At 47.3% G+C, this 27,248-nt stretch overlaps 1 protein-coding gene across 3 annotated transcripts; it reads left to right on the plus strand.

Annotated features, from left to right (window-relative positions):
- The first annotated feature begins 1,454 nt into the window (after positions 1–1,454).
- On the plus strand, positions 1,455–26,822 carry GSS (glutathione synthetase). 3 transcript variants are annotated; one of them, XM_019655244.1, is made up of 14 exons: positions 1,626–1,698; positions 3,381–3,475; positions 4,306–4,440; positions 10,079–10,224; positions 12,665–12,740; positions 13,228–13,367; positions 14,089–14,205; positions 17,613–17,693; positions 17,795–17,872; positions 19,224–19,290; positions 23,183–23,377; positions 23,827–23,908; positions 25,133–25,322; positions 26,275–26,822. In XM_019655244.1, the coding sequence occupies exons 3-14, from the start codon at positions 4,312–4,314 to the stop codon at positions 26,396–26,398; spliced, it is 1,425 nt and encodes a 474-aa protein (XP_019510789.1). In that variant the 5' UTR covers positions 1,626–1,698; positions 3,381–3,475; positions 4,306–4,311; the 3' UTR covers positions 26,399–26,822. The 3 variants fall into 3 exon arrangements, with proteins under 3 accessions (XP_019510787.1, XP_019510788.1, XP_019510789.1); XM_019655242.1 differs by lacking the exons at positions 1,626–1,698; positions 3,381–3,475 and adding an exon at positions 1,455–1,556; XM_019655243.1 differs by lacking the exon at positions 3,381–3,475 and having other exon boundaries at positions 1,609–1,698.
- Positions 26,823–27,248: the final 426 nt, after the last annotated feature.

The following is a 27,248-nucleotide window of genomic DNA, read 5'->3' on the forward strand; positions in this document are numbered from 1 at the left end:
ATAACCAGACAATGCATTCCTTTTCTCCCCCCAACAAGCTTGGAGGGCTCAGTCGGCCTTGTAGATAGAGAATGTAAATGCTTTACTTAAGACCTTACTTAGAAGCATCCTGGCCCTTGGGTTAGGCCACTGATTTATAATCGGCCGGAGTTCTCCCTCCTAAATATCCTTTAATCTGACCCTTTCTCTCTATCTCTTCAGCTGCTGCCTCATCATCTCACAACTCCTTCAGAGCTCCCTCTGGCCTTAGTGGCCCCACTTCCAAACCATTTGCCACACACTGTCACCACCACCTAACACACTAAACAAACGATGTCTCGCCCCTGCTTAAAACTCATAAATAGCTCCCCATTGCTCACTGCACAAATGCCAAACTCCTCAACGTGGTTTCCCAGGCTCCCTCTCTAAGACAGCTCCTCACAGCCCGCTCCAATTCCCAGACCCTCCTCAGTATCTATAGCAAACTCCTAATTGTCTCTAAAACAAGCCTTAGCCATACTCAGATTTGCCTTTGCTGTTTCTGTTCAAGCTACTTGGCACACTGCCCCCATTCCTACCTCTCACCTATACCCCGACGTCCTTCACTGCCTACATATTTCTACCCATCCTTCCAAGACCTCGAAGCCTTCCCTGATTCCCCAGAAAAGCACTGTTTATGGGTCTACCTTCTTAACCAGATGTGAAAGCAAGGTGTGTGTCTTAAGTCATGGTGAATTCCCAGAGTCTGGACTGACATTCAGTTTAACTAAAATTCAACCAGGTGCTTCAGGTTGAGAAGAATCCTATCACAGCCCAGAAAGAAATAACAGTTAAAACATTGGAAAGAGGCACAGGGGTGAGGTGAGCGGAGGTTTTAGGAATTTGCACTTAAAAAAAACTGCCCCAGGTCCTGATGCAAGTGATACTGAATATTTTGAGAAATACTCGGTCACCCTCAAACGTTCCTAACTTCAAAATTGCTGGAAAAATGAAAATGCGTTCCTTTTGCCACTAATGTTTTTCCTGCCTCTGTCCCAGGGTTAGAGAAACCAGGAGGGCTTTTCTGTGACCCGGCCGGGTGGGAAACAAGCCTGGGTTCCAACACGGGCTCAGCCCTTAACTGTTATGGGACCCTGAGCCGGTCTCTGCCCCTGTCTGGGTCGCTATTACCACGCCTACCACCACCAGCTGTGTGTCCCCGAGGTGGTGACTGTCCCACTCTGAGTATCGGTTTCCCTCTCTTACATTGGACGTCACTAGCTCTAACGCTCTGCGAGCTATGCAAACTCGCAGCTCACCGCGGACCAAGCCTGACTCCTCCCCTCCTTCCCAAGGTGCTGTCTGTCTGGGTCCAGGCGACGCACCCCTAAATGCCAAGGTTGCCCTCACCGGGACTGCCCCTTCCCGGCCGCCGTTCAGCTCCATGCGCACGGGTCTCCTCCCCCGCCTAATTCTTTAGGCCACCCGGGGGCGGTCCGCGCAAGCGCATTGGTTTGCATGGTGAGCCCACACCCTGAACCTCGGGTAACGGCGCGACCGGCCTGAGTACGGAACGTGGCGGGCCCACGACCAACCTAGTAAGTTGGAGCGCGGCAACGGCGGCCGGCAAGGGTCATGTTTCTTCTGGAGGAAGGATGTGAGGGAGGCGACTGACGGGCTAGTGATAGGAAACCTGGAGACCAGGAGATCTTGCAGATCAAACTCAATGGCAGGAACGGGGTAACTTGTATCCAGTGAGGGGGTTGGGCTTGCGCAGGTTGATCTCAGATTTCTCAGACCTCCTGACTTCAGATGGGGCGGGTGTCGGGAACGTGGTGCCGGGGAGACTAGAGCAGGAGTTTAAAAAAAAAAAAAAAGTGGAAGCGGTTAAGACCAAACTTTGTCCAGGATGGGAGCGAGCAAGCCCGTGAAGTGGGGCAGGCCCGGGCGGGAGACCGTGTTGTTGCCTCGGGTCCCACGCAGGCACTGGCCCCGCCCCCGGGAAGAGGTCCAGCCGGGCTTCCTTGTGGGCGTTGTAAGGCTTTCTGGTAATCCGGCCCCAGTGTCATTCATTCACGTTCCTTTATTGAACATTCATTGACTATGGTAGTAGGCGCTGGAAGCAGAGACATGATCGAGAGAGACACAGTTCCTAGGGTGCAGGGGAAAATCATGGGCTGTAGAAGGTACAGGTACAGCTTCTAAGACTAAGTCATGAATGCTGGGTCCGAGCGGTGGAGAATGTTCCAGAGACAACAGCACGTGCTGAGACCTGGAAGCGGGAGGGAGGCTGGTGTATCCTGATCACTGAAAAGAGCTCATTCTCAATTTGTTTAGTGGCCAGTGAAGAGAGGATGGTAGTTGGAGCTAGGCTCCTAACAGTGGGGATGGAGAGAGATCAAGGAATTCAAAGGACTGCAGATAGAATCCACAGGATTTGGGGAGAATGGGGTGTAGGAGAGAAGTATATACAAGGCTTGGGTGCCTGCGTGGGGTTCATCAGAGGAGGATCAGATTTGTGGGGGAGACAACAAATTCTACTCTGGTTCTGTGTAGACTCCCACTGAGCGGCTGGATATTCTAGTTTGAAGGTCAGGAAAGCTGTAAAGGCGTAGATTTGCGTGTCATCAGCAAAACAGAAACCAAGCCACAAGAATGGCTGAGACTAGAATGAGAAAAACAAAGAGCCCAATTAGAACTTTTCATAGTGATTTTTTTTTTTTAATGTCTGATCTCTGTCAAGGGCCTGGCATTCGATGCCAGTCCTTGTTTGACAACTAAACAAAAGCCCAACAGCAGCCAGAGATATTGGAATCCCACATTTGTGGAGAGATGGGGGCTAATGGAGGGAGGGTCCCATTGCTCTGTCAGTCACAGATTTTAGTTCCTGGCCCTGCTACCAGGCTGCCATGTGACCTCTGACAAATCTCCCACCTGTAGAGTGACTACAGCCAAAAAAGAAGCTCCCATCTATAGTGCTCCAAACACTGCTAAGGAACTGCACATAGACTTGCCTCATTTAATCCATACAGTGACCTTATTTATAAAGGAATTAGTGTTACTATGGACTCAAACCCAGGTCTGACTGACCCCAGAGCTTTGTTCTCTCTCTGACTGCCCTTATCTATCTCTCATCCAACAGGGGTATTGTCAGGACCCTCTTGAAATCACATGCGCATTCTTTCAAAACATTGTGCTGAGGCTGGCAGACTTCCACAATAGGTCTAGAACCAATCCTGTCATGGGTAGAGAGGGGGAATGGAGCTGTACGTGGTGGAGATTACTTGTCATTCTCTAGCTCTCTTCCTGGGGACCGCTGAGCTGGGCAGCCATGTTCTGCTGCGAAAAATCAAATAACAGTAGGGCAGAAAAAAATTAATGACTGGTGTTTCCAGATTTTTATCTAGATCTTAAACCCCTAGGGCCTGCTGCAAAGTGATTGAGTACCAAGGTGTGAGTTGGTTCACCTCTGTGTGTCTCTGGCCAGCCGGTTGGACTCTTCCTCCTATTACACTGGGTACTTGGTTTTCAGTTATTTCTATCCTGCTAATGTGACTTCTCAAAACTATCGTCTGTCTTTTGATGCTGTGATGATAGATATCTCTACAAGGAATGTAATCATTTCCTGCTACAAGGTTGCTTCTGGTTAGTATTAGGGAGGAGTCCATTTTATCTGCACTTCATAGTATTTCACAAAGGGCTCCTTCCCACTTCCCCACCCCCACATAATTTATTTGCAATCTACTGACGTGGGTTGTAGTAGATTATTAATTAACAATCTATTGCAGTGGTTCCCATCCCAGGAAAACTTGTTATAAAGACAGAGTTTCAGCCCCTCCTTCCCTACCCTCGGACTTTTTGAATCAGAATCTCTAAGTGGGGACCAGGAATCTGTATTCTCTCCCAAGCTCCCCAGAATATTCAGCTAGGTTTAGAAACCACTGGTTTACCCCCTCCTCCTTGTTTCACAGGTAGAGAATCTGCTGCTTGGGAGGGGAAGGAACTTGACCCAGTCACATATGACATTTGTGCCTCTTTTTCCAATGAAAAGCATTAAGCTGGGAGTCCAGAGACCTGGCTCAAGTCCAAGTTTTACCAGCCATTAGCTTGGGCAAATCATTTCACCTCTCTGAGCCTCTGCTTCCTTACTGTGAGAATAGCCATCATCGTATTAGGAATCAAAAGAGGGAGTGCAATGGAATTGCTTTGTTAAGCTTTCTGTTTGGGAAGTTGATAAGAGCTGCCAGCCAGAGTTCATGCCACTCCCCTGTACCACACTCCCAGTTTCAGTGATTGCTGGGCCCCAGGCCATCTGTCACCTCATCCTCCGCTCTCCTTCTGTTGCAGGTTGGGATGGCCAACAGCTGGGGAAGCCTCTTGCAGGATGAGCAGCAGCTGGAGGAGCTGGCACAGCAAGCCGTGGACCGGGCCCTGGCTGAGGGAGTGTTGCTGAGGACCTCACAGGAGCCCAGCTCCTCAGATGTAAGCCCAGCCCTCCCCACAGTACTGACCACACTGTCCTGGGATCTACTGCCTGTTATCTGGCTGGCCCCTGCCAGGCTGGAGGCAACTCCTTTGGGTCAGAGACCACATCTCTTCTGTTTTATTTTATTTTTTTCAATAACTAAAATTGATCTCGAGAAGTATGTAAAGTAAAAAGTGGCATGCTCGAGTAATCAAATTTAAGGCTGGGGTTTAAAGTGTGGCTTAGGCAAGTCACACTTAACCTCTCTCAGCTGCAGTTTCTTTAGATATTAAAAAGGGATAATAATGGGACCTACCTCATCAAGTTGGTAAGAGAATTAGAAGATAATTCATGTGAAGCACGTTGCCCAGTGAACTATTATTTTTTTAAGATCCCCTAACCATGCTACCTCTCTGTAATTGGTTTGTAGTATACCCTTCCAGGTCTTTCTCTATGTATTTATATACATATACAGTAATACCTTGGTTTGCGAGCATAATTCGTTCAGGAAACAAACTACTCATATTGCAAGACATCCCTCGTTTAACAAGTTAAAATGTATTAGAGGGCTGGCTGAGTGGTGCGATGGTTAAGAACTGGCTTGGGACGCCAGAGGGCCCCGGTTCGGATCCCACATATGAGGGCCAGTGACACTGCCCTCCACAGCTAAGATGCTGAACAACAGCTCAACCTGGAGCTGGGCTGCTGTGAGTCGCTGGCGACGGCGTAGGCGGCAGCCCCTGTGGCAGTGGGTTGCCATGGGCTACCGTGTGTAGCCAGCAGCCAGCGTGAGCAGCCAGCAGCCACTGTGAGTGGCGGTCCAGAAGCCAGCGACTGATCTGCCTCACCCGGGAAGAGCGCAATGATGGTGCCAACTTGGGCCAGTGAAGCAACGTCCTCCACAACTAGACCGAAGAACAAAATGACAGCAACTTGTCTGTTCCCCTTCCCCCAATTCCCCAGCACTGTTCCCATCCCCCCAATTCCCCAATAAAAATCTTAAAAAAAAAAAAAGTATTAGAAATGTTTGCTCATCTTGCAGAACACTTGCAAGCCAAGTTACTCGCAATCCAAGGTTTTACTGTGTATATAAAGAAATATATAGTTTTTAAATAACAAGTTGGATCATACGTATTATTCTGTGATGTGTTTTTGTTTGTCTTTCATTTAATAATCTGTCTTAGAACTCTTCCCAACTCCCTCCATTAGGGTCAGCTTCACCCTGCTGTATAGTATTCCAGGTATGGATGGATCACAGTTTAACTTTCTTCTACCGATGGCTATTTAGGTGATTTCCAATGTTTTATGACTACAAGTAGCACTACAGGGAACATCCACGTACATGCCTGTTCTGATATTTATATGAGTGTTTCTCTATGGTTGATACATAAGAGTAGAACTGCTGAGTCAAAACCACACCTTTAAAAAAAAAATTCTCATTCTTTAAAAAAAACAAAACCTTTTTATTTCGTGACTAGGTGAGACATTTTCATGCTTCAAAACCCAAAGGATATAAGAGTTTACTCCGTTTAATCCTCCCTTCTACATTCCCTAGCCGCCCAGTTCTCCTGCCTTGAAGGTAACCTGTGATTTATAAATGAAACAGGTATCTTGTTTATTTTTCATTTAGCTTATTCTTACTATTTACACAAAGAAGCATACTAGACAAGCTGTTCTGGCTTTGCTTTTATTTATTTATTTTTTACTTAACATTATACTTACGACTATCCAGATTAATAACTAAAGAGCTGCCACTATCGTTTTTTACCAAACCACATTCTCTCTTGTCTCTGTGGGCCCAGAACCTAGTTAGGGGCCTGGTGGAGACTCCAGACTCAGTAAGTGTTTGCTGAGGCCTGAGCGAGCGAGAATGGCTGTCACCAAAGGTAGGCTGATACTGGGGAAGGTGTGCCTCTGGCTTTCGGAATATAACTGCTTGGTTTGTGAACCTTAGATTTTGTGAACGGCTTGTCTGAATACAGGATGTAGCATTTTCCTTTCCAAGATTTTATTTCTTCTGTTAATCATCAACAGGTATTGTATGAAGGTCCAACCTGTGGTATTTCCGGAAGTCAGTGGGGTGTAGAGAAGGCATAGTCCTCAATGAGATTTCCGGTCCAGGGGGAAAAAAAAAGACAGGAAGAGAGAGTGTGTGTGGGCAGGTTTGTGATTTCATTCCAGAACTTTACCAGGTGCCTGTTCTATGCTGGGCCATTCTAGGCACTCAGGACCCACTTTTTTTTTTTTTATCATGAAATTAAAAAAAAAAAAATCTAGACGTCCAGCTTGTCTTGAAAGATCAGATCAGCGGGCAACCCTGGCCCACTTTCCTGCAGGGCAACAAATGCCTAGAACAGAGTTCCGACCGTCCCCTTAGATAAGATGGGAGTTCTTCTGACTTCTTCCCATAACTCTTGTTCCCCTGACTCTGAAGCAGTGTTTACTGTCATGCACGTGCTATTATAGCTTTTCTTATAGCAGAAGAATATTATTCTGTGTCTGTGTTTCTATCAAAAGTGAGAAGACTGTTGCAGCCTTTCGCCTATGGGCAGAGGAGAACAGCTGTATACTAAGGATCCCACATTCTAGTAGGCATAACGAGCTCTGGGGACAGAGGCAGAGGAAAGTCTTAGCAGGAAAACTTTTGGGGAGTTTTTCAGGCCAAATGGGACTTGTTGGAAGAGGCAGGGTTCTGCGTTTTGAAGCTAAGGAAACACCCCTGTAGTCATCACATATTACTTGGAGTATTAGGTCATGCCTTACATAATCTGCAGTCATTCAGACTCAAACTCAAAAAGGTTTCAAGCTGAAACCCTTACTTTCACAAATACACTTCCTCAGTTTTGTCTTAAAATAGATGCTGAGGAGGGCAATTTGAGACTTATCTACCAAAATTTTAAATGGATTTATCCTAATTACCTGACACTTCCACTTTTAGAAATTTACCTTCTCACGCACAAAATACCTAGAATGTATATTCTAGGATAGTCACTGAAGCATTGATTGTAATGGAGGAAAAAAAGGAAACCACCTAACTGTTCATAATAGAAGGCTAAATTCAATAAATTGTGATATACCCAGAGTGGAATACTATACAGCCATTAGAAAGAATGAAAGTGCTCTATTAAAATGTATATGGAAATGTCTCTGAAGTATTCATAAAACAAAGGACAGAACAATTTACGCATCATATGCGTATGCTTCGTTTGGTGTCTAAAAAAAGAGAACATATGTATGTATGTATACATATGAGGTGTGACAATTAAGTTCGCGAACTTGGCCACCGTACGCTTGCACTGGCAGCACTGTACAAACAGCTCAGTAAGGTTTCATTACCTTGGTGTATCAGTGTCTCACAGCTGTGTTCGTGTCGATGTGTGGCGGTGTCTTGCTGAGTGGCGTTCATTATTGTTGTGTGTTTTTGTGTGCCGTCACGAGAATGTCTGAGCTTGAATTAGAGCAACGAACAAATATTAAATTTCTTGTTAAACTTGACAACAGTGGAAGTGAAATCAGGGACGTGTTAGTCCAAGTTTATGGGGATAATGCCATGAAGAAAATGGTAGTGTACAAATGGATTAAATGTTCTTCAGGGGAGAGAACGCGTCACTGATGAAGAGAGGCCACGGAGGCCAATAACGAGCAGAACTGATGAAAACATTGCAAAAATTCTTTGAATTGTGCGTCAAAATAGTCTGCTGACTGTGAAAAGCATAGCAGACCAAGTAAATATCGACAGAGAAACAGGAAAATCTTAACTGAAAACCTTGACATGAGAAAGGGGTGTGCAAAAATGGTCCCAAAGGAGCTCCTGCATCACGACAATGCACCAGCTCACATGGCACTGTCTGTGAGGGAGTTTTTAGCCAGTAAACAAATAACTATATTGGAACACTCTCCCTACTCACCTGAGCTGGCCCCCAATGCTTCTTTCTTTATCCGAAAATAAAGGAAATATTGAAAGGAAAACATTTTGGTGATATTTCAGGACATCAAGGGTAATATGCCAACAGCTCTGATGGCCATTCCAGAAAAAGAGTTTCAAAATTGCTTTGAAGGGTAGACTGGGTGCTGGCTTCGGTTCATAGCTTCCCAAGGGGAGTACTTTGAAGGTGACTGTAGTGATATTCAGCAATGAGGTATGTAGCACTTTTTCTAGGATGAGTTCGCGAACTTAATTGTCAGACCTCGTATACATTTGTCTAAAACAGTGGGTCTCAACCTTCCTAATGCTGTGACCCCTTAATACAGTTCCTCAGGTGTGGTGAGACCCCCAACCATAAAATTATTTTCGTTGCTACTCTATAACTGTAATTTTGCTACTGTTATGAATTGTAATGTAAATATCTGGTATGCAGGATGTATTTTCATTGTTACAAATTGAACATAATGAAAGCATGGTGATTAATCACAAAAAACTATGTAATTATATATTGTGAAATATTTATTTCTAATTATAAATAAATGAAATTTTGTCTTGAAGCATGGAGACGGGTAGAGGAGCGGTGTCTCGGTTCCTAAGACCATCGAAAATATGTGTTTTCCGATGGTCTTAGGCGACTCCCGTGAAAGGGTCGTTCAACCCCCAAAGGGGTCGCGACCCACAGGTTGAGAACTGCTGGTCTAAAAGGATATGTGAAACACTAATATACCATTTGCCTCTGGGGAGGTGAACTGCGTCATTGGGGCCAGAGTGGGAATGAGACATACTTTTCACTCTGTATTCTTCTGACTCTTGAATTTTGTGTCATGTGTTTGTAGTATCTATTCCAAATGATAATATTTTAAAAATAAATCTATAAATGTCAAGTTCTAACACCATAAACTTATACAACCATAATGGCAAACTGATATCAACTCAGAGGTTAAACTCAGGAATGCTTCATAATGTAACTCACCAGGTCATCTTATCATCTCTTACCCAAGTCTAGTTCATTTGTTGTCGGGAATCTTAGAGTGCATTATCCCCTTCCAGAAACAGTATCCTAGATGATACTCTGCCAAAGTCCAAAGTACTCAGAATGCAGCTGAACTCGAGGCCTGGCAACCTGAATCACCATCTCTAACACTGCGGGGAGAGTAGAACCCCCACCTCTGGCTTCTACTCTGGGGGCCAGAGTTCACTTCTGCTGTAGCCTTACCAGCAGGACTCTCCCTGTCCCCCAGCTAGAAGTCGAGGGACTGGGGTGTGAGCTTCTGGCATGGGGAAGGGCCTGCTCTTGGATATCAGCTGGCTAGTTAAGAAGGAGCTTTATATGATTTAGAACATGATACTTCTCTAAGACTGAATTCCCTTATTATTAATTAAGTATATATAATAATAGTATCTTCCTCATGGGGATAAATGATGAATCCATGTAAAGCATTTAAAACAATGCCTTGCAAAGTGTAGTAATTTTGTTGTTGTTTGCCGTTTTGCTTTTGATCTTTCTTTTTTTTAATGTAAAGAGATAAAATATTACAGAGTGTACAAGTTCTCTTTGTACCCCTTCCTCATCCTGTTCTCCTTCCTTTCTCCCTTCCCAGAGGCAACCACCCTTCTGCAGTTTGTGTGTTCTCAGTACATGTAGGCCATACTTTTCATGGGATCACATTTACAGGAAGACAACCCATTCACAGGTGTACTAGCCCTTCCGACTCTCTCTCCTTGACCAGGTGGTGAGCTATGCCCCATTCACGCTTTTCCCCTCGCTGGTCCCCGCTGCCCTGCTGGAGCAGGCCTATGCTGTGCAGCAGGACTTCAACCTGCTGGTGGATGCTGTCAGCCAGAACGCTGCTTTTCTGGAGCAAACTCTCTCCAGGTACTGGGTGATGGGACACTACGGGGCCAAGAACTGCTAGAACCAAGGGGCCGGGAGACTGGGGAGCCATGAGGTGTTGCTCTGGCAGCTGATATGGTGGGGTGGGGGACAGGTACCCTCCAGGAGAAACAAAACATAGTATAATAGAAGTCAGGAGAGCTGGTTTCTAGTCCTGGTTGTACCACTTACTTAATAACATGGCCTCAAGCAAGTCCCTTTCTTTCTCCAGGCCTCAGTTTCTTCATTTGTAAAATGGGGAGGTTAGCCTAAATCTAGGGTCCCTTCCAACACTGACATTTCATGATTCTCTGATCCATCACCCCCACTTTGAAGACTGAAATTTCCATTTGGAATTAGAGGAGGTCAGCTTAGTTTTAGAGAAAACAGAAGGCAGATGAGGTTATTGGTTTAAAGTCAGATTTCCTACTTCTTCTCCTAAGCAATGACCCTTTCTTGTTGCCCCAAGGCCTCTCATCTCTGGGCGGGATGGGGGCAGACTGGGCAACACCCAGGGCACAAGAATACAGAACCCCCATAATGGCTCACCCCCGCCTCACCACCCCCGTCTCTTTTCCTTTGATCTTTTTTTCCCCTTCAGGCCCTGGGGCAAGGGAAATTTCTTTCCTTTAAAATTAAATTCTTTATTTTATAGTTAGAATTAAATATATACATATATATGTGTGTGTATAAATGTAGAGACTAGACATATCTATAATTGAATGTCTGCTTAATTTTTCCAAAGAAAACAACAATTTTGTTAGAGATAATCTCTTAAAAATGAGCAGATTGCTGTGAGGGTGACTATGACAAGGGATCATAATGGTACGAAGATTGGAAACCATTGACTTGGGAGCTAAAGACTCAGTGAGTTGCGAATGTACAAACCCTACTGCCACCTTCCCCTCAGGTCTTTCTTGGGATGGGCCTGGTTTTTATACCCATGAAATACGAGCAATCTGATTTACAACCTTCACCCTGAAGATGCCATTAGGTAGACCTTCCCTGCAGCACGTCTCTGCAACCCTTGCCTTCCCTGTTCCCCTCTCCTCTGAAATACACACAAACCCTAGCTTGTAAGAAAGAACACACATGCAAGAACAGCCCCCTAGAGTCTGGATGGAAGGGGAGCACCTCTTCAGAAGAGGGAAAATGTGTCTCTTCAGCCTCTTTCCTGGAGGCGGAAGCCCAGCTGGTCCCTCTCCTCTTCACCAAAGGCTGGGAACCCCCTGAGGGAGCTGGCTGGGGAGCAGAAAAATTTCAGGGCAGGCCTCAGTGGGATCCCTATAACAATAACAAAGTGAGCCTGCGAGTCAGGCTTGAGCCGGCATGCAGAGACTGCCCTGAATCTTGTGCGGCGTTAGTTACCTGTAGGCGCCTCTCCACGAGGCTCCAGAAAACCACCCTGGATGAGCTCCTACCACATGTCATGTGTCACAGCAGTACACTGGGCCATGGTGATGGGCCAGCACGACACTGTCTCCACCCTCATGTGGCTTATGGTCAAATAGGAGACAACTCTGATCACACAATAAAATGGAAAATGACAACTGTGATCAGTGCTATAAAGGAGAGACCCACAGTGCGGTGAGAGCACAGTGGGAGACGTGACCCAGACATGGGAGGCCTCCTTCAGGAAATCACATCATATGAAGACTAATTGAAGGAAAAAATAGGCTATTTAGCTTGAGTCAGAAAACTCCCGGGGGAGCGCAGAGCACAACTGCTGTCTCCTAATTTTATTTTTAATTATTTTAAATTTTTTTTAGCTGAGCCATCCTGCTACCTGTTGGCAGCTCAGCGGCAACTCAGCTCGGGCTGGGCATTGAACCGCTGTTGCTCAGAGCTTGCACTCTTGTGCGAGTTCTTAACCAACTGAGCTACTCAGCCGGCCCTGTGTCTCCTAATTTCTGAGGGCCACCATGGAAGAGGAAGGAAAGACTTGTCCCGGGAGGTCCCAGGGTGTGGGGAAAACTACAGAGAGTTAATGTCAGGTCAGTCGGAAAGCTTACAGCCATCAGAGCAATTCAAGTCTAGAATGGTTATATCACCTGCCATTTTTGAGTTCTTGTTGGGACCAGACACTATGTTCAATTCTCATGTAATATCTCATTTACTCTTCATCACAACTCTGTGATATAAATATAATTATTATATAATTATTATCCTTTTCATTTTACAGTTGAGCAAACCGAGACACAGAGGGGTGAAATAATTCTTTACGGTTGCCTAGTAGTGAGTGGCAGAGCTGGGATTTGAACCCAGGTCACCTGGCTCTGAAGCGGGGTTCTGAACCACTTGCCTTCTATGGAGTTGGTGTGGGTGTTCAGGTTTGGGCTGGTAGACCCAGAGAGGATTCAGGAGCCAATGGACAGGGTTGGGACTCCTTGACCTTTAAGGTTCCGTGTAGCCTAGAAATTGTTCTGTTTTTTTCCTCCGCTAGCACCATCAAACGGGACAACTTTACTGCTCGTCTCTTTGACATCCACAAGCAAGTCCTGAAAGAGGGCATTGCCCAGGTACCATTCCCAATTCCGCCCCAGTCTACAACCTTCCCCTCCCAACCTCTGTCTCTCTCTCTGTCTCCCTCTCTCTGTCTCCCTCTCTCTGTCTCCCTCTCTCTGTCTCTGTCTCTCTGTCTCTGTCTCTGTCTCTCTGTCTCTGTCTCTCTGTCTCTGTCTCTCTCTGTCTCTCTCTGTCTCTCTGTCTCTCTCTGTCTCTGTCTCTCTCTCTCTCTGTCTCTCTCTCTCTCTCTCTCTCTCTCTCTCTCTCTCACCAGAAGAATTTGGCCCAGGCCCTGAGCTCATGAGAATCTGCCTCTTATTGGTCCCTGGGTGTACATCAGTGGCCAATCATGGAATGACCAAAGCAGTGGTTCCACTGTGTCTGGGAGTGTTAGCCAGCACCTCTAATCTCTCCGTAGCCTGCTGGGTTCCTGTCTGCTCCATGGCTGGGCCCCCAGTCAGCCTCCAGGCAAATGTCCTTAGCCTTCAGTTTTCTCCACAGACTGTCTTCCTGGGCCTGAATCGCTCAGACTACATGTTCCAGCGCAATGCAGATGGCTCCTCAGCCCTGAAACAGATTGAAATCAACACCATCTCTGCCAGCTTTGGGGGCCTGGCCTCCCGGACCCCGGCTGTGCACCGGTGGGTCCCTTGGGCTGCCCTGGGCGTGTCAGTGGGGTGATAGCCTGATGAGCTGACAGTCACAGATGGGGGCAGGGATCTCCAACTCTGCGCCTTCCTGGGCCCTGGCTCATGTGCCCCACACCCCACCCTCATCATAGCACGGCTTCCAGTGGTTGTTAGGCCTTAGTATGTCAGAGAAGGGACCTCATAGTTCATGTAGTCCTACCCCCTCATTGGACAAGTTGGTATTCTAGGCAGAGAGAACAGTATTTGTGTGGGTCCTGAGCTGAGCAAAGAGCTTATAAGTTTGAAGGCCTGAAAGGAGGTCCAAATCCAAGGCAGAGAGGGATGCAGAGCTTCCCGTCTGAGGGCTGGACCCTCGTAGCATCCACTTCCATCCAGCAGTGATGCCCCAGGTCACTGACATTCCGGGTGGCCTGCAGCAGGGTTCCAGACAGCATCTGGGGCTCAGGGAAAGGGGTGCCAGCTCATTGGGAGGCTGGTGTGGAGTGGAAACAAGGGTCTCAGGGCCCTTTTGGGCATGTACATGAGGGGGGCCAGGGTTCAGGCAGCCCCGCATTTTCTAGCCTGAGGTGGAGCCTACAGGAGTGTGATGGTAAGATGCCTTTTAAGGCTCAGCTGGTTCTCAAAGTGATGTTCCTGTAAGTGTCCTTGAGTCACAGGCAAAAGGGTCTTTCAGGTTCATCCGATTACTGAACAGACATCTCTTCTCCAACAGACACGTCCTCAATGTCCTGAGTAAGACCAAAGAAGCTGCCAAGATTCTCTCCAATAATCCCAGCAAGGGACTGGCCCTGGGGATCGCCAAAGCCTGGGAGCTGTACGGCTCAGCCAAGTAAGGGGGACGACAAGTGGCAGCAAAATCCTGCTTGAGAGTCAGTGTTCACGGGTGCAGACCTCATTAGGGAATGAGTGAATTTCTCTAGAAATAGAAAAGCGTAAACACGTCTAAGTGCTAGAATAATTTTAATGGAGTTTTGGGCTTCCTTCTGAACTAAGAGATGCTGACTATAATTGAATCTTTTCTTCTTGGCTAGATAGAGGTCATCAGTATGACTGTCAGTGATTGCCTCTTGATGTCCTGCAGAGGTGCTGCCGCCTGCAGTCAGAAAGGGGTGTGGGGCTGTTTGCCTGCACTTAATGGCCCCAACTGTGAGGCTTCAAGCTCTCGGTTTTTTTCTTCATAGTTTTTCTGTCTGTCTCCCTACCATTAGCTCTTACTTCTTATTGCTGTCAGTGTGCTTGAATTTGGAATCCTCTGCTCCCATTCCTTTATCTCCTTTCTGCTTTGTGGTGGTTTGGGAAAGCAGATGATCTGGGTTGTTATGATGTGTCTAATGATATGAGGGCCTCTTTGGTGAATAAATGTATAAGCTTTGATTTAGGGATTTTACGGTGTCTGTTTTAACTGCTTAGAGGCATTGTTTGCTTCCTTCCTATTTCTCAACTGTGTTTCAGGCATGTGGCGATGCTAAGTAAGTGATTTCTGGATAAGTGAAAGGCCATTGAACTAAGAGTTATTCCAATGTTAAATACTAGTTAACTAGTAATTGCTAATTAATTGCTAGTTAATTAATAGTTAACCCTTAATGAGCTCTCACCAGTACCATACTTTGTGCTAAATGCTTTAATCACTGAATCCTCCTATCAAACATTGCAAGGTAGATACTCTTCCTCTCCCATTTTACAGATGAGGAAACTGAGGTTCGGAAAAGTGGAGTGAATTGTTCAAAGTCAAGCGGTTGAGTTGGTGGTAGAACCCAGAGTCCACCTCTCTCCAGAACCTGCCTCCTTAATCATTTTATTACCTCTAAGAGAGCCTCTCTGGGCTTGTTAAGCCTCACCAAGACTCAAGAAACCTCTGACTCTGAGCATTTAGAAGTCATCAGACGAATATTTTGTCAAGCAGAACTCTTGGCTGGGTCATATTTTCAGAGAGTGAAACCAGGAGATGGGTCAGCTGGGGAACTGCTAATAGACAAATGCTTTAGAGGGTTTCTCCAGTCAGGCTGTAAATAACATGGAGAAAAAAGACTCATATGCCCAAAACCAGCACTGGTACATAGGAGCTGTGGGGAGCCTGAGCTGGGACTGGCTTTCCTCATTTTGAGAGTGAAATAGGCACTTCTGCTGACCTAGTGCATGACCTTCGCCAAGTCCATTCTTTTCTCTGAGCATCAATTACTTCATTTGTAAAGTGAGGGTAATGAAAACACTTAAAAGGGTGGTAGTGAGAATCAAATGAAATCATAGATTTGAAAAATGCTTTAAAAAACTCAAGGATCATTATGTGGTACTTTTAATATTAATAATAATAACTACCATTTAAGGAGTACTAGTTTTATTTTACAGAAGAGCAAACTGGGCTTCAGAGAGGTTGAATAACTTGCCCAAAGTCACACAGCTAGGAAGTTTACAATTCATGTTTATCTGCCTCTGAATGTGTTCTCTCTACTCTACTGTTCTGCCTCTAAGAGGAATGGTCCCATAATATAGATTGAAAAATGGAGGCTCAAGCATTTGTAGAGCAGATTAATTTGCATTGATTATCTCAAACTTTGTAATAATTTTTAAAAAGAAAGCCTGGGAAATGAATTATGATTTCAATATAGACATTTATTCAAACTCTTTCAAAATACAGCCTCTGTGGTTGGAATGAGATAAGAAAAGGGGATTCTTGGTATACAAGGTTGGGACCTATGATCTATTTAACACCCTCATTTCCTAGACGGGGAAATTAGGTTCCTAAGGAAGGAAACTGACTTGCCCAAGGACAAGTGACACTACAAGTCACTGACAGAGCCCGGATTGGGACTCAGGAGTCCTCACTCCCAGCCAGCATGTTACTGCCACTTCCCCTTCCTTGGCCGACAACTTTCCTAGTCCTGCTCCCAACAGACTGCTTAGAACTGAAAGCAGAAGGAGGTAGAATATGTTTTCTGAGTCTGGCTCTGATTATTTGACAGGGAGCCGACTGATTTAATTAACAGGGCATGTAGTTCCACTTGACCTTCCAGTCGCAGCCTCCCTCCTCTGCCTCTACTTAGAGGTGGGCCAGCCTGGGCCAGGTGCCACCTTCCTCCCCATGAGCAGAGCAGATCAGGCTGCAAAGTGAAGAGCAAGCCCATTTGGGGCTCTCTCAGAACAAGATGGCTTGTCTCTCAGGAACCCAACTCAAAGCCAAGACTCAGCTTAAGGGCATATCTGACCTCAAGAGATTTCAGGCAGGCCAGGAGAGGGGACCTGCTAGGACCTGTATTTCAGCTAAGTGGAAAGGAGTCAAGCAGACTGTAGTCCAAGATGTTCTGCTAAGGTAGGGAGACGTAGAGACACAGATAAGAGGCCAAGTACGGGAGGTCAGGAATCCATACTTAGACTCCTAAGCCAAAGCCTGGCCATCCCAGAGTGTCAGCAAGAAGCCACAGGCACAGAGCAGCACAGGTACAGCAAAACTGGAGTTTGGGGCTGCTGAGTGTTGGCCCTAAGAGAGTCTGGTGGGAGCTGGATCTGCCTCTGACATCTGAAAACAGCTTGGTTGGTAGCCAAACAGACAGTTCTCTGGCATTAGCTTTTCCCTGAGTCCTGGAGCTCCTACTTCTTTAAGAAACACATGGCTAAGCAGAGAGGAAGAGGCCAGGTGAGCCCCAGTGATCCCTGTGGGATTAAATGTGGCATTGTGTACGTAGCAGAAATGTTGGAAAGCCCCAGGAGACAATGCTTTATGTACAGTTGGTGCTATGGGGTTTCTGTAGGATTCCATTGAGCTAGTCTAATGTTTCATACAAGAACCACAAACTCTCTTATTTTATGCTTTACAATCTAGTACTAGGGTTTTTAGCCCTCAACCCCCAGCATTGTTCTTTTACAAAATATGCTTTAGTACTCTCACCTGTTTGTTCTTCCAGGAAGATTTTAGAATCATGTTAAGTTTTAAGAACAAGTCCTCTTGGGTTTCTGAGATGATTCTACATTTCAATTTTAATTTGCACAGAAATTTGACATCATTGCAGTATTTCATCTACCTACTAGAGAAGGGGTAGAGACATCTTTAATTTTTCAGGTTTCCTATTTTCAGGAAATAATGTGCTATGGCCTCAGGTGTCTATGCCTGAGACTGCCCTGAGTTGAGAGAACATCTCTTCTTTCAAGGAAGCTGTGTTCTCGTTCTCACCCCTGAAGCGGGTGGGACGGAGGGAGGATTAGCTTTGCAGCCACCTTGGGCCCCCTGTGCTCTTTCTCCAGCGCCCTCGTGCTACTGATTGCTCAGGAGAAGGAAAGGAACGTATTTGACCAGCGCGCCATAGAGAACGAGCTACTGGCCAGGTAAGCAAAGGAGGGGAGCCCTCCACATGTGGCCCCGGGATTGGGGAGAACCACTGCAAATGGAGCCTTCATGCCCTCTGACCCTTGCCCATCTCTCCCAGGAACATCCATGTAATCCGGCGAAGGTTTGAAGATGTTTCTGCAAGGGGATCTCTGGACCAAAACAGAAAGCTGTTTATGTAAGTGCTCAGGGAGCATTCCCCAAGGATCCAACAGATGGCTGGCTTTGGAAACTCATCCTGCCACCTACTTCCCCCAAACAATCTTTTCTTCTGGGAGACGTGATCGCTTGCTTCCTCCTCTCTGAATTTTAGGGGTGAACTCCCATCATTCTAGGAAGTTTTGGAGAAGGCTAGCCAAGTCCTGCTTCTAAAGGGTTGTATCGGAGCTGCTGACGCTCTGGATACGGGCCTTCTTAAAATAGTCTTGGTTTTCATATGCCTCTGGGTTCCCAAAAGTTTTCTTTCCCCTCTTGGTGGCTAATCAGGTCAGGCCTGGGCAGTTGGGCTGGGCCGTCAGGGAGGAAGAGGAGTAGCTGGCGCATTCTGTGACTGATCTGGGTCTTGTTCTCTGAGCCCAGGCCAGACTTCCAGGGGCCTGGATTTGTGCTCCAAGCCAGGCTCTGTACTTCCCTCTAAGGGTCCCCACCAGGTGACTCTCGTACAACAGATTCGGATAGCACTGCTTGCCCTACACATATTTAGACCTGGAGCTTTGTGATGCTTAAAATTAAGAACTGAGGGGCGGCCTGTTAGCTCAGGTGGTTAGAGCGCAGTGCTCGTAAAACCAAGGTTGTCGATTCGATCCCCACATGGGCCAATAAGCTGCGCCCTCCACAACTAGATTGAAACAACTACTTGACTTGGAGCTGATGGGTCCTGGAAAAAACACACTGTTCCCCAATAAAAAATAAATGAATGAATGAATGAATACATAAATAAATACAAACTCCATGGAATTTCCCAAATCCCATTTACTATTTTCAAAAGGTGCTTTTAGCATAACAAAACAGTCATTAATTTACTTTCCAGATAAACCAGAAAATATCAAATAAATCAAAGAAAAAGGGAAGAAGTTCGAAAGACAGCCTGTGCCTTAATTAGACTCATAATTTTACATCTGCCCACCGTCAGCCCTGCCATATTAAAAAAATCTCAGCCTGGTTTCAGCTGCTTTAAGCAGTGTAAATGTGATTTTGCTACTCAGTAATTTTGAGCCACATTTTTTTTTAATTTACCTAATCTGATTCTAGTTATCTTCTTGTTTCCCTCTGGCCTTCCTGGAATGACTCTGAATCTGGAATATTCCAAGGCATTCTTTACTGCACACCCCCATGTTTTTAGTGGAAGGAGTGGTGGTGTGGGTGTGTACTTTCACTGGTTCCAGTAAACCCCTGTCCAGGCTACCCCTGTGGACTTTCACAGAAGCCAAACTCATTTTGGTGCACCCTGATGCACCCTGAAACAGATCGAACCACTGAACATGTCAGTTATAATTTAACATAGCAGCTTTCTCCACCCTGTGTTCTAGGGACGGCCAGGAAATTGCTGTGGTTTATTTCCGGGATGGCTACATGCCGAGTCAATACAGTCTGCAGGTTGGTATTTTTCTGTTTGATCATTCTTTGCCTCCTGGGACCCCTATTGCTCCTCTGAGACCCAACTCAGACATCACAACAAGTGGGGTTTTTCCCTGAGCTCTGGCTTCAGTGCTTCCTCACAGAACTTGCTGCTGGAACCTCCTATCCTGTAAGCTTTTTGCTACCTCTGACTCTACAAACACACTGTCTTCTAGAATCTGAATCCTCAGGAATCCGCGAAGCTTCAGCCATTCACATTGTTTCTGGGGATTTGCTGGTAAATGTTTAACTATCATCTTCCTGGAGGGAAAGTCCCAATTTGTAGCATTTGCTGATTGATTTCATTAGTGTAAATACGCATCATGAGCAGTGTCAAGCTACCCAACTTAACGTCTCTAAACAGAGTTGGGAAGAGATGGGTACAATCAGCTCTCACTAGCTGATGCAAACCAGTTCTACCACTCCACTAACCATTTGTTTCCTGCTAACTCTTACCTCTGATGCAACTTTTATCTGCATCAGAGAAGTTTTTATCACCTGCACATTCTTGTTCATGACAGTGATTTCTATCACCTTATCTTGCTATCCTACCCTGTAGTTTCAAAATTACTTTCCATAGCCATGATTTCATTTAATCCTTACCATCACCCTATGAGGCATAAAATTATCCCCACTGTACAGATGAAGAAACTAAAGTTTAGAAAGATACAGGGGCTTGTCTAAGGTCCCACAGGGAGTCCCCAGGCTTTCTGACTCTCAGTCCAGTGGTATTCCGAGTATATCATTCTTCTCCCCCATCCCTAATCTACAGCATGGAGAGGCTAAGAAGCCCTGATTTCAGCTGGGAAAAGATAAAGGAGGAAATAAGTTAGGAAATACCATGAGTAGTAGGCTGGGGTCATGAGCCTTTGGCTCTGCTTTTGGGAGCTCACGGGTAGTTTCCTGACCCATTCTGGGCTCAGTTTCTGTAAGCTGAGGGAGCTGCACTAGAAAATGGAGGGAACCTGCTTCAAGATCTATCTCTTTGAATATAGGATTCTCCCTAAGGCCCACCTGTATAGGGAGCAGCTCTACAGAAGACCCTTTCCTCTAGGAAGTGTTAGCAGCGGTGGGAACTCACTGATCAGAGAAGAGAGAAACTGTCCATTTGGAAAATGGATCCAGGTTCCAAGACAGGGTGTTTGGGGGAAGGAGCCAAAGAAAACTTTAAAGAGAAAAGAGGTTGAGCTAATAAGGAAGGAAATTAGTGTATAAGGAGGACATTTTTAGGGAACTGAGAAGCTCAGACCAGGTTTAGAACATGGAGGGAAGTCTGCAAGGCTTAGTTAGTGACTTGCTAGGTGAGGCTGGGCCAGCCCCTGAGCATCTCTGAGTTTTGCTTTCCCTGCTTCTAACTAATGGTACTTCCCTGGGTTTACTGATGTTCTGGGCACCTGTAGTTCTATCTGGAATAGCAGCCTAGTGGTTAGGTGCTGGGGCTACTGGTGAGGACCAGCCAAAGGCACTGCAGGTGGACTCACCGTATCACAGGAAGGACAGCATGGGCAAGGGTGGGGGCAGGCTGGGAAGGGGTGTGTGTGTGGGGGGAGGCGTTGTTCCTCAGACCATAGCCTTGACCCTTCTGTGGGCAGTTTGATGTGGTCTGGAGTCAAGCACAGACTGTTCCCTCAGTGCCTGAGAATGGGAAGGAGAGCTGGGAGTCATGACCCCCTGCTGTTTCCCTGCCTCTTACACCCTAAGCTCCTAGCACCCTGGACCTTTCACCCAGTGATTAAAACTGGAGGCCAAGGGCTCATGCTGCCTGCAACGCTCAGCCAAAAGACCGACACAGGAGTTGGGTCACAGAATAAGCATTTATTATAAGAGCACCGGCGGTCTGAGAAGGCAGCGGGTTAACACCTCCAAAAACTGCCTTTATATTCTCAGACCAGCTTGGGGTTTTTAAGGGGAAACCTGGGCATTCCTCCAGAGGCTACATGACGGTTCTGGGGTTCTGCATGGAGCCTTGCCTGTGGCCACGTGGTTCTCTGGTGGAGTCAGCAACCCAGGAACAATAATGGCAGTAGCCTGGAAAGAATGCTCGACCATAGAGATTGTGATCAATAAGCCTAAGGGTATTAATCATAAGTTTTGGGGTAATTTTCTAAAATAGGGAACTGGGTGGGACAGGGGACATTCCCAGCTCAAGCAAGCCACAGGGGGTTAAGCTCTAAGTAGGTCAGGTAAAGGTGAGGCCAGGGACACGGAGAGTCCTCTACTGTGGGGGTGCCAACCAGGCCCTGCTTCATGATTACCCACCTATAGGCCTTTTGCTCGTATCATCTGTTAATCTTGAGTACAGCAGGTCCTCAAATAACCTTGTTTCATTATAACGATGAGAAAAAAATTTCAATCCCCAGCCGGGGCCACTGTCTGTGTGGAGTTTGCGTGTTCTCCCCATGTCTGCATGGGTTTCCTCCTGCCTCCCAAAGATGTGAACATTAGATGAACTGTCCCAGTCTGAGTGAGTGTGGGTGTGTGTGGGGTTTTCCCTGCAATGGAAGGGCGTCTTGTCCAGAGTTGGTTCCCACCTGGAGCCCTGAACTGCTGGCATTGGCTCCTGCCACCCTGGACTGGACCAAGTGGGTTGGAAAATAATGATCTTACTTGTGTTTATTGATCTTTCTTAATATAAGTATAGCTCACATTTATTTCAGTGTTTAATATTGAAGTGTTTTGGGTCTTTATTTAGACGTTTGGTGATGTTTTTGTGACCAGAAATATGCCGTAGGAACTTAACTCTTGTTTCTATCCGTTAGCCTATGGTGAAATCAATTTTGTTATATGTTGTTTTGCTTCAAGTTGCAGTTTCCAAGACTCTTATTGACAACATTACACGAGGACTTATTGCACCTCTTCCTTATTGAGTCTCACCTGTCAGACTCTACCTGTCCACTCAGGTTTCTCCTCATTAAACAACAATGACCAATATTTATTGACAGCCTACAAAGTACCAGGCACCGTGTTAGACACTGGGGGTCCAACAGGCAACAAGACAGGCAACAAGGGCCTAGCCCTTGTGGAGCTCACAGTCTGCTCGGGAAGATGGACGTCAGAATGTAAATAAAAATAGGAAAAAAGTGGTGTTTTTCCTAGTTGGGGGAAACTCTTTTTTTTTTTTTAACTGGGCCAACCTGCTACCTGTTGGCAGCTCAGGTCGGGCTGGGAATCGAACCGGCGACCCTGTTGCTCAGAGCTCGGATTCTTAAGTGCGCTCTTAACTAACTGAGCCACTCGGCCGGCCCGGGGGAAACTCTTTGAATGAAATAACAGGATGAAAAGAGAGAATTAAAGGGAAACCCACATTAAGTAGGGGGGTTTGAGAAGACAACTTTGAGGCAAGACTTAAGGATGAGAAGGATCCAACCATCCTTTGGAAAAGCCAAAAGGAAAAGAATTACAGACAGAGGAAAAAGCAGCAAATGCAGAGGCCTGTAGGCGGGAGTGATGTTCGTGTGTTGGAGGCCTTGACAGGCCTGTGTGGCTGGAATGTGGGAGTGGGGTAGAGGGATGGCATAGAATGAGTTTGAGAAGGAAAGAATTTGGATTTTATTTGGAGTACAGTGGGAAGCTGAGCTCATAAACAAGTGTCCCACCCCTTTCAGACCTCCTCATCAGTTTTTCTACACCCTTACACCTTTTGTCCTTTTCCCTTTCATTATCACCATGTATCCTTGGGCTAGACTGTGAGCTCCCTGTGGGCGAGAATCCTGCAGCTTGGCAGAGGCCACACCTGCCTCACAAGGACGTGGCAGTGACCTGGGAGATCATGAACGTGAGGCTAGAAAGCATAATATCTGGCACCAGAATGCCCAGGAAATGTCAGCCAAAGTGAGATCAAGCAGAATTCCTTTTTGTTTTCTCGCTGCAGAACTGGGAAGCACGCCTGTTGCTGGAGAGGTCATGTGCTGTCAAGTGCCCAGACATTGCCACCCAGCTGGCTGGCACTAAGAAGGTGCAGCAAGAGCTGAGCAGGGCGGGCGTGCTGGAGGCGTTGCTCCCTGGCCAGCCGGAGGCCACGGCCCGCCTCCAGGCCACCTTTGCTGGCCTCTACTCACTGGACATGGTACGTGGGCAGCCCGTTTCTCCCACCACAGGCCTCCCAGAGCCCAATGTGTTGGGGAGGCTGGAGCTGGCCCTGGGCTGGGCTTGAGTCAGTGATGCTCTGTGAGAAGCTCTCGTGTCCTGGAGAGGGCAGCTGGGATCCACGATAAACTCTCAGCAAAGGTGGAGATGGGGATGGTAACCAGAGGAGGAGGCTGAGGCAGACATCAAGAGTTAGGAAATATCTGTACCTGCTTTCAGACCTCCTGCTGCAGACCCCTGAACTGTTGCCAGAGAAAGCTTGTTCTCCTTGCTGCTTCTGGGTTTTGGGGGGGTCACATCCAGATAGTAGCCGTCCAGCCTGAAGGAGCTTATGGCTGTCTCCCCTCCTGCTCTGCACAACCAGCAGGACCTTAGCTTCTGCCTCTTGGGCCTAAGACTGCTGGTGATTGCTTTCTTGCGTCCTGCCAGGGTGAGGAAGGGGACCAGGCCATCACTGAGGCCCTTGCTACTCCTAGTCGGTTCGTGCTAAAGCCCCAGAGAGAAGGTGGAGGTAGGTGGATTTCATTTACAGGGCTGCTCAGTGAAAAGGGAGTCTGATTAACCAGCCCTTGGGGGTTGGACAAGTTTAGTCTGAGGTGCCTGTGGGTGGATTGTGGGGAAGTGGGATGGAGACGTGTCGGGATGCTGGATGTCTTCCTGCCTCGTTTGAACTCCTTGAGGTCAGGGATCATTTCTGCCTCACAGACCCAGAGGAGATGGTTTTTGGTCTTGTTCTTAAGAGATAGGTAGGAGTTTCCCAGGTGGAAAGGGAGAAGAGCATTCCATGCAGAAGGAGCAACCTTATGCAAAGGCACTGGCCCATGAGATGAATGAGTTACTGGCGAGGCTGGAGTAGTGTGAGATGGGAGCAGGCAGGGATTGGGGCTGGAAAAGATGGTTTGGGACCTGATTATAAAGGATAATCCTAAAGGTAGTGGGAAGTCATTAGAGAGTTTTAGGGAGGGAAGGGACACCCTCCTGATCCAGGATCCATGTTTAGCCATGGCAGAGCATGTCCTGGGACGAAGGGAGACATTAGCAGCAGAAAGACCAGAGGAGGCTGGGATAGTCGTCCAGAAGCGCAGCATAGAGGCCTGGGCTAGGGCTACGACGATGTGGAGTACAGACTGAAGGGACGTGTCTGAGTGGGTGAGGTAAAGGAGAGGGAGTAAACATGACTCAGGGATACCTTTCTCCTGATGGGGAGCAGGGAGGTCCAGGAGGGCAGGTTCAGGCAGAAGTGATGAATTCTGTTTGGACATGTTGAGTTTATTTGGTGGGGGGCCCATGGGATATTCATGTGAAGTCTAGAGCAGGAAGCTTGAGTTAAAGATTTGGGAGTTATCAAGGATATAGGCTATAGATGGAGCCTTGGAAGAGATCTTTCTGGAAAAAAGTTTGTATGTGGAGGAGAGAACAAAGGTGGAGGACCAGTTCCTTGGGAATCTCAACATTTAGGAGGGGCAGGAGCCAGTCGGAGAGGCTGAGAAGGAACAGCCGTGGACTGGGAGGAGAACCAGGGCAGGATGGCGTGGTGGAAGGTGTGTTCACTTGTGTGGGTGAGGGCTCTTCTGTTAAGGTGACATTCCCTCCTTGGGAGCCAGGCCTGCTCTGGCTTCACTAGCTGGTGTCAGGAACCGAGGCTGCTGACTTGCCCACGTAGACCCAGAAGTGGGGGCACAGGGTGGAGAAGGTGGGCAGAGGGTCGAGGGTGACTGGCACCCTGAAATTGCAGGTAATAACCTCTACGGGGACGAAATGGTGCAGGCCCTGGAGCGGCTGAAGGACAGCGAGGAGAGGGCCTCCTACATCCTCATGGAGAAGATCGAGCCTGAGCCTTTTGGGAACTGCCTGCTGCGGCCTGGAAGTCCTGCCCGAGTGGTCCAGTGCATCTCAGAGCTAGGCATCTTTGGGGTCTATGTCAGGTGAGTCAGTCAGGAGGGGCTGCTCCTTGCCAGAGGGCCAGCCAAGAAAGCCTGGTGGGAAGCACTGGACAGGTAGCAGAGACCCTGGGCTTCAGTCCCAGCTCTGCCAATCCCGAGCTGCATTTTCCAATCTAGGAAATGAAGCCGAGGACCCAAGACTAGCCCACCTCACAGGGCTATCAAATTAAGCCCCGATGAGAAATGTTTTGCAGCTGTAAGGGAAACTTCAAGTAGTATCAAGATGGATGAGAATATAACTCTGGACTAGCAGGGAAGAAGAGAGTTTGGGTCCAGTTCCCAGGCCATAGGATTCTGCGGAAAGGTGGGATGGGCCAGCTAGAGGATATACTCAGTGGCTGTGAAAAGCTGAGTGGCCTCTGGGTTTGGATTTGAGCACTAAAGAATCAGGAAGAGAGGAAGACTTGGGAATTTGTAAGGAGCAGTTCCTAGTCCCTCATACCACTTCCTGCAAAATACTCCAGGGTCAGAGCAAGGTAGAAATACCAGATTCTACCGTGCTCCCCTCCAGCACCTGCCCTTTGTAATCTTCCCCTCTAGCCACTCCCCACACCCCAACCCCTCCCACCACCACAGCCGTCTTAGAGAGAGGTAGAGAAGGAAATGTACAACTACAGAACATGAAATGTGAACCTAGCATCATGCTGAGTGCTTTCCCTGCTTTATTTCATCCTCGTGACCATCTTGCAAAGTGAGAGGTATTATCCCTGTTTTAAACTGAGGAGATTGATATTTGGGAAGCCTGAGTAACTTGCTTAAAGACACAGAGCTGATAATTTCCAAGCTAGGATGCAACCCCAAATTTGATTTTAAAATCCTAGCACTTTTCTTGGGTGTAGTCAGTCACTCAGTCAGCTGGGACCAGGGAAGGTCCTGGGTTTGGGTGCGGAGTCCAGGTGACAGAGTTGTGTGTCTCCTGCCCCCATTTCTACAGGCAGGGAAAGACATTTGTGATGAATAAACACGTGGGACATCTGCTTCGAACCAAAGCCATCGAGCATGCAGATGGTGGCGTGGCCGCAGGAGTGGCCGTTCTAGACAACCCATACCCTGTGTGAGGGCACATCCAGGCCCGCCCAGACTTCGCGCAAGAGACCTTCTATCCCTCGTACTTGTTATTCCTCTTGAGTCCTGAGAGGGGCTTCTCTCCCCCAACCTAGGGAGGACTGGTCTCTTCTAGAAAACTCCAGGGTCTTCACAGTTTGAATCCTGGGTACCTCCCATTCGAGGACCAGAAAAGCTGTTTCCCTTAGGTGAGATGTAGAATCTCCTAAATCCTGAGAATGGGTACAGCGGAAAGGAAGCTTGTCCCAGGTAAGGGTCAAACCCTGTCACCCTCCTTAGAGTGAGTCCCTCGTTAGCCTTTTCAGCAGGTCCCAGTGCCTGCCTTGGACTGAGGAGGAAGAAGAGGAGCAGGGGGGTGGAAGGGCATAGCCTTTCTCCACCTCTGCCTTAAATAAAACTATATTTCTGATTCTGGGATTCCTGGGTTTGTGCACTTAGGGGAGGAGGAGCTATAATCCGGGTCAGCCCACTTGAAGTGGCTTGGAGCAGGGGAAGTGACTTGGCTCTAATCAGAGCTTCCCTAGCTCTAGACCCTGTGAATAGGGCCCTGAAGTCTAGTCTTGCATCACTCATTATGCTCAGGAGAGATCATAGGGAGGAGAGAGGGTTCCTGGCGGGAGCACAGGAGGAGGGCAACTTGATGGGACATCACGGTTGTAAACTGGCTTCAGTTGCTTTCCTGCTTAGCGCAGGAGCTTGCCACAGGGCCTCTGAGTGAAGCCCTGCGTTGTCTGCCCAAACCAGAAGTTTTGGAGGAGGATATTGCCGTATTCCTGGTGAAAACCACTTGCCTTCCCATCCCCACACAAATCACAGCAGCTAGCAAGATACCTAAGAAAACAA

This window comes from Hipposideros armiger, unplaced genomic scaffold, assembly GCF_001890085.2.
Source record: "Hipposideros armiger isolate ML-2016 unplaced genomic scaffold, ASM189008v1 scaffold_238, whole genome shotgun sequence".
NCBI lineage: Eukaryota > Metazoa > Chordata > Mammalia > Chiroptera > Hipposideridae > Hipposideros > Hipposideros armiger.

Bases quoted from the DNA above. Each gene is read 5' to 3' on its own strand.
- GSS (XM_019655242.1), top strand. From the start codon at position 4,312: ATGGCCAACAGCTGGGGAAGCCTCTTGCAGGATGAGCAGCAGCTGGAG. The intron at 4,441-10,078 runs GTAAGCCCAGCC...CTCCTTGACCAG, and splicing joins AGGAGCCCAGCTCCTCAGAT to GTGGTGAGCTATGCCCCATT. The intron at 23,909-25,132 runs GTAGGTGGATTT...CTGAAATTGCAG, and splicing joins GCCCCAGAGAGAAGGTGGAG to GTAATAACCTCTACGGGGAC.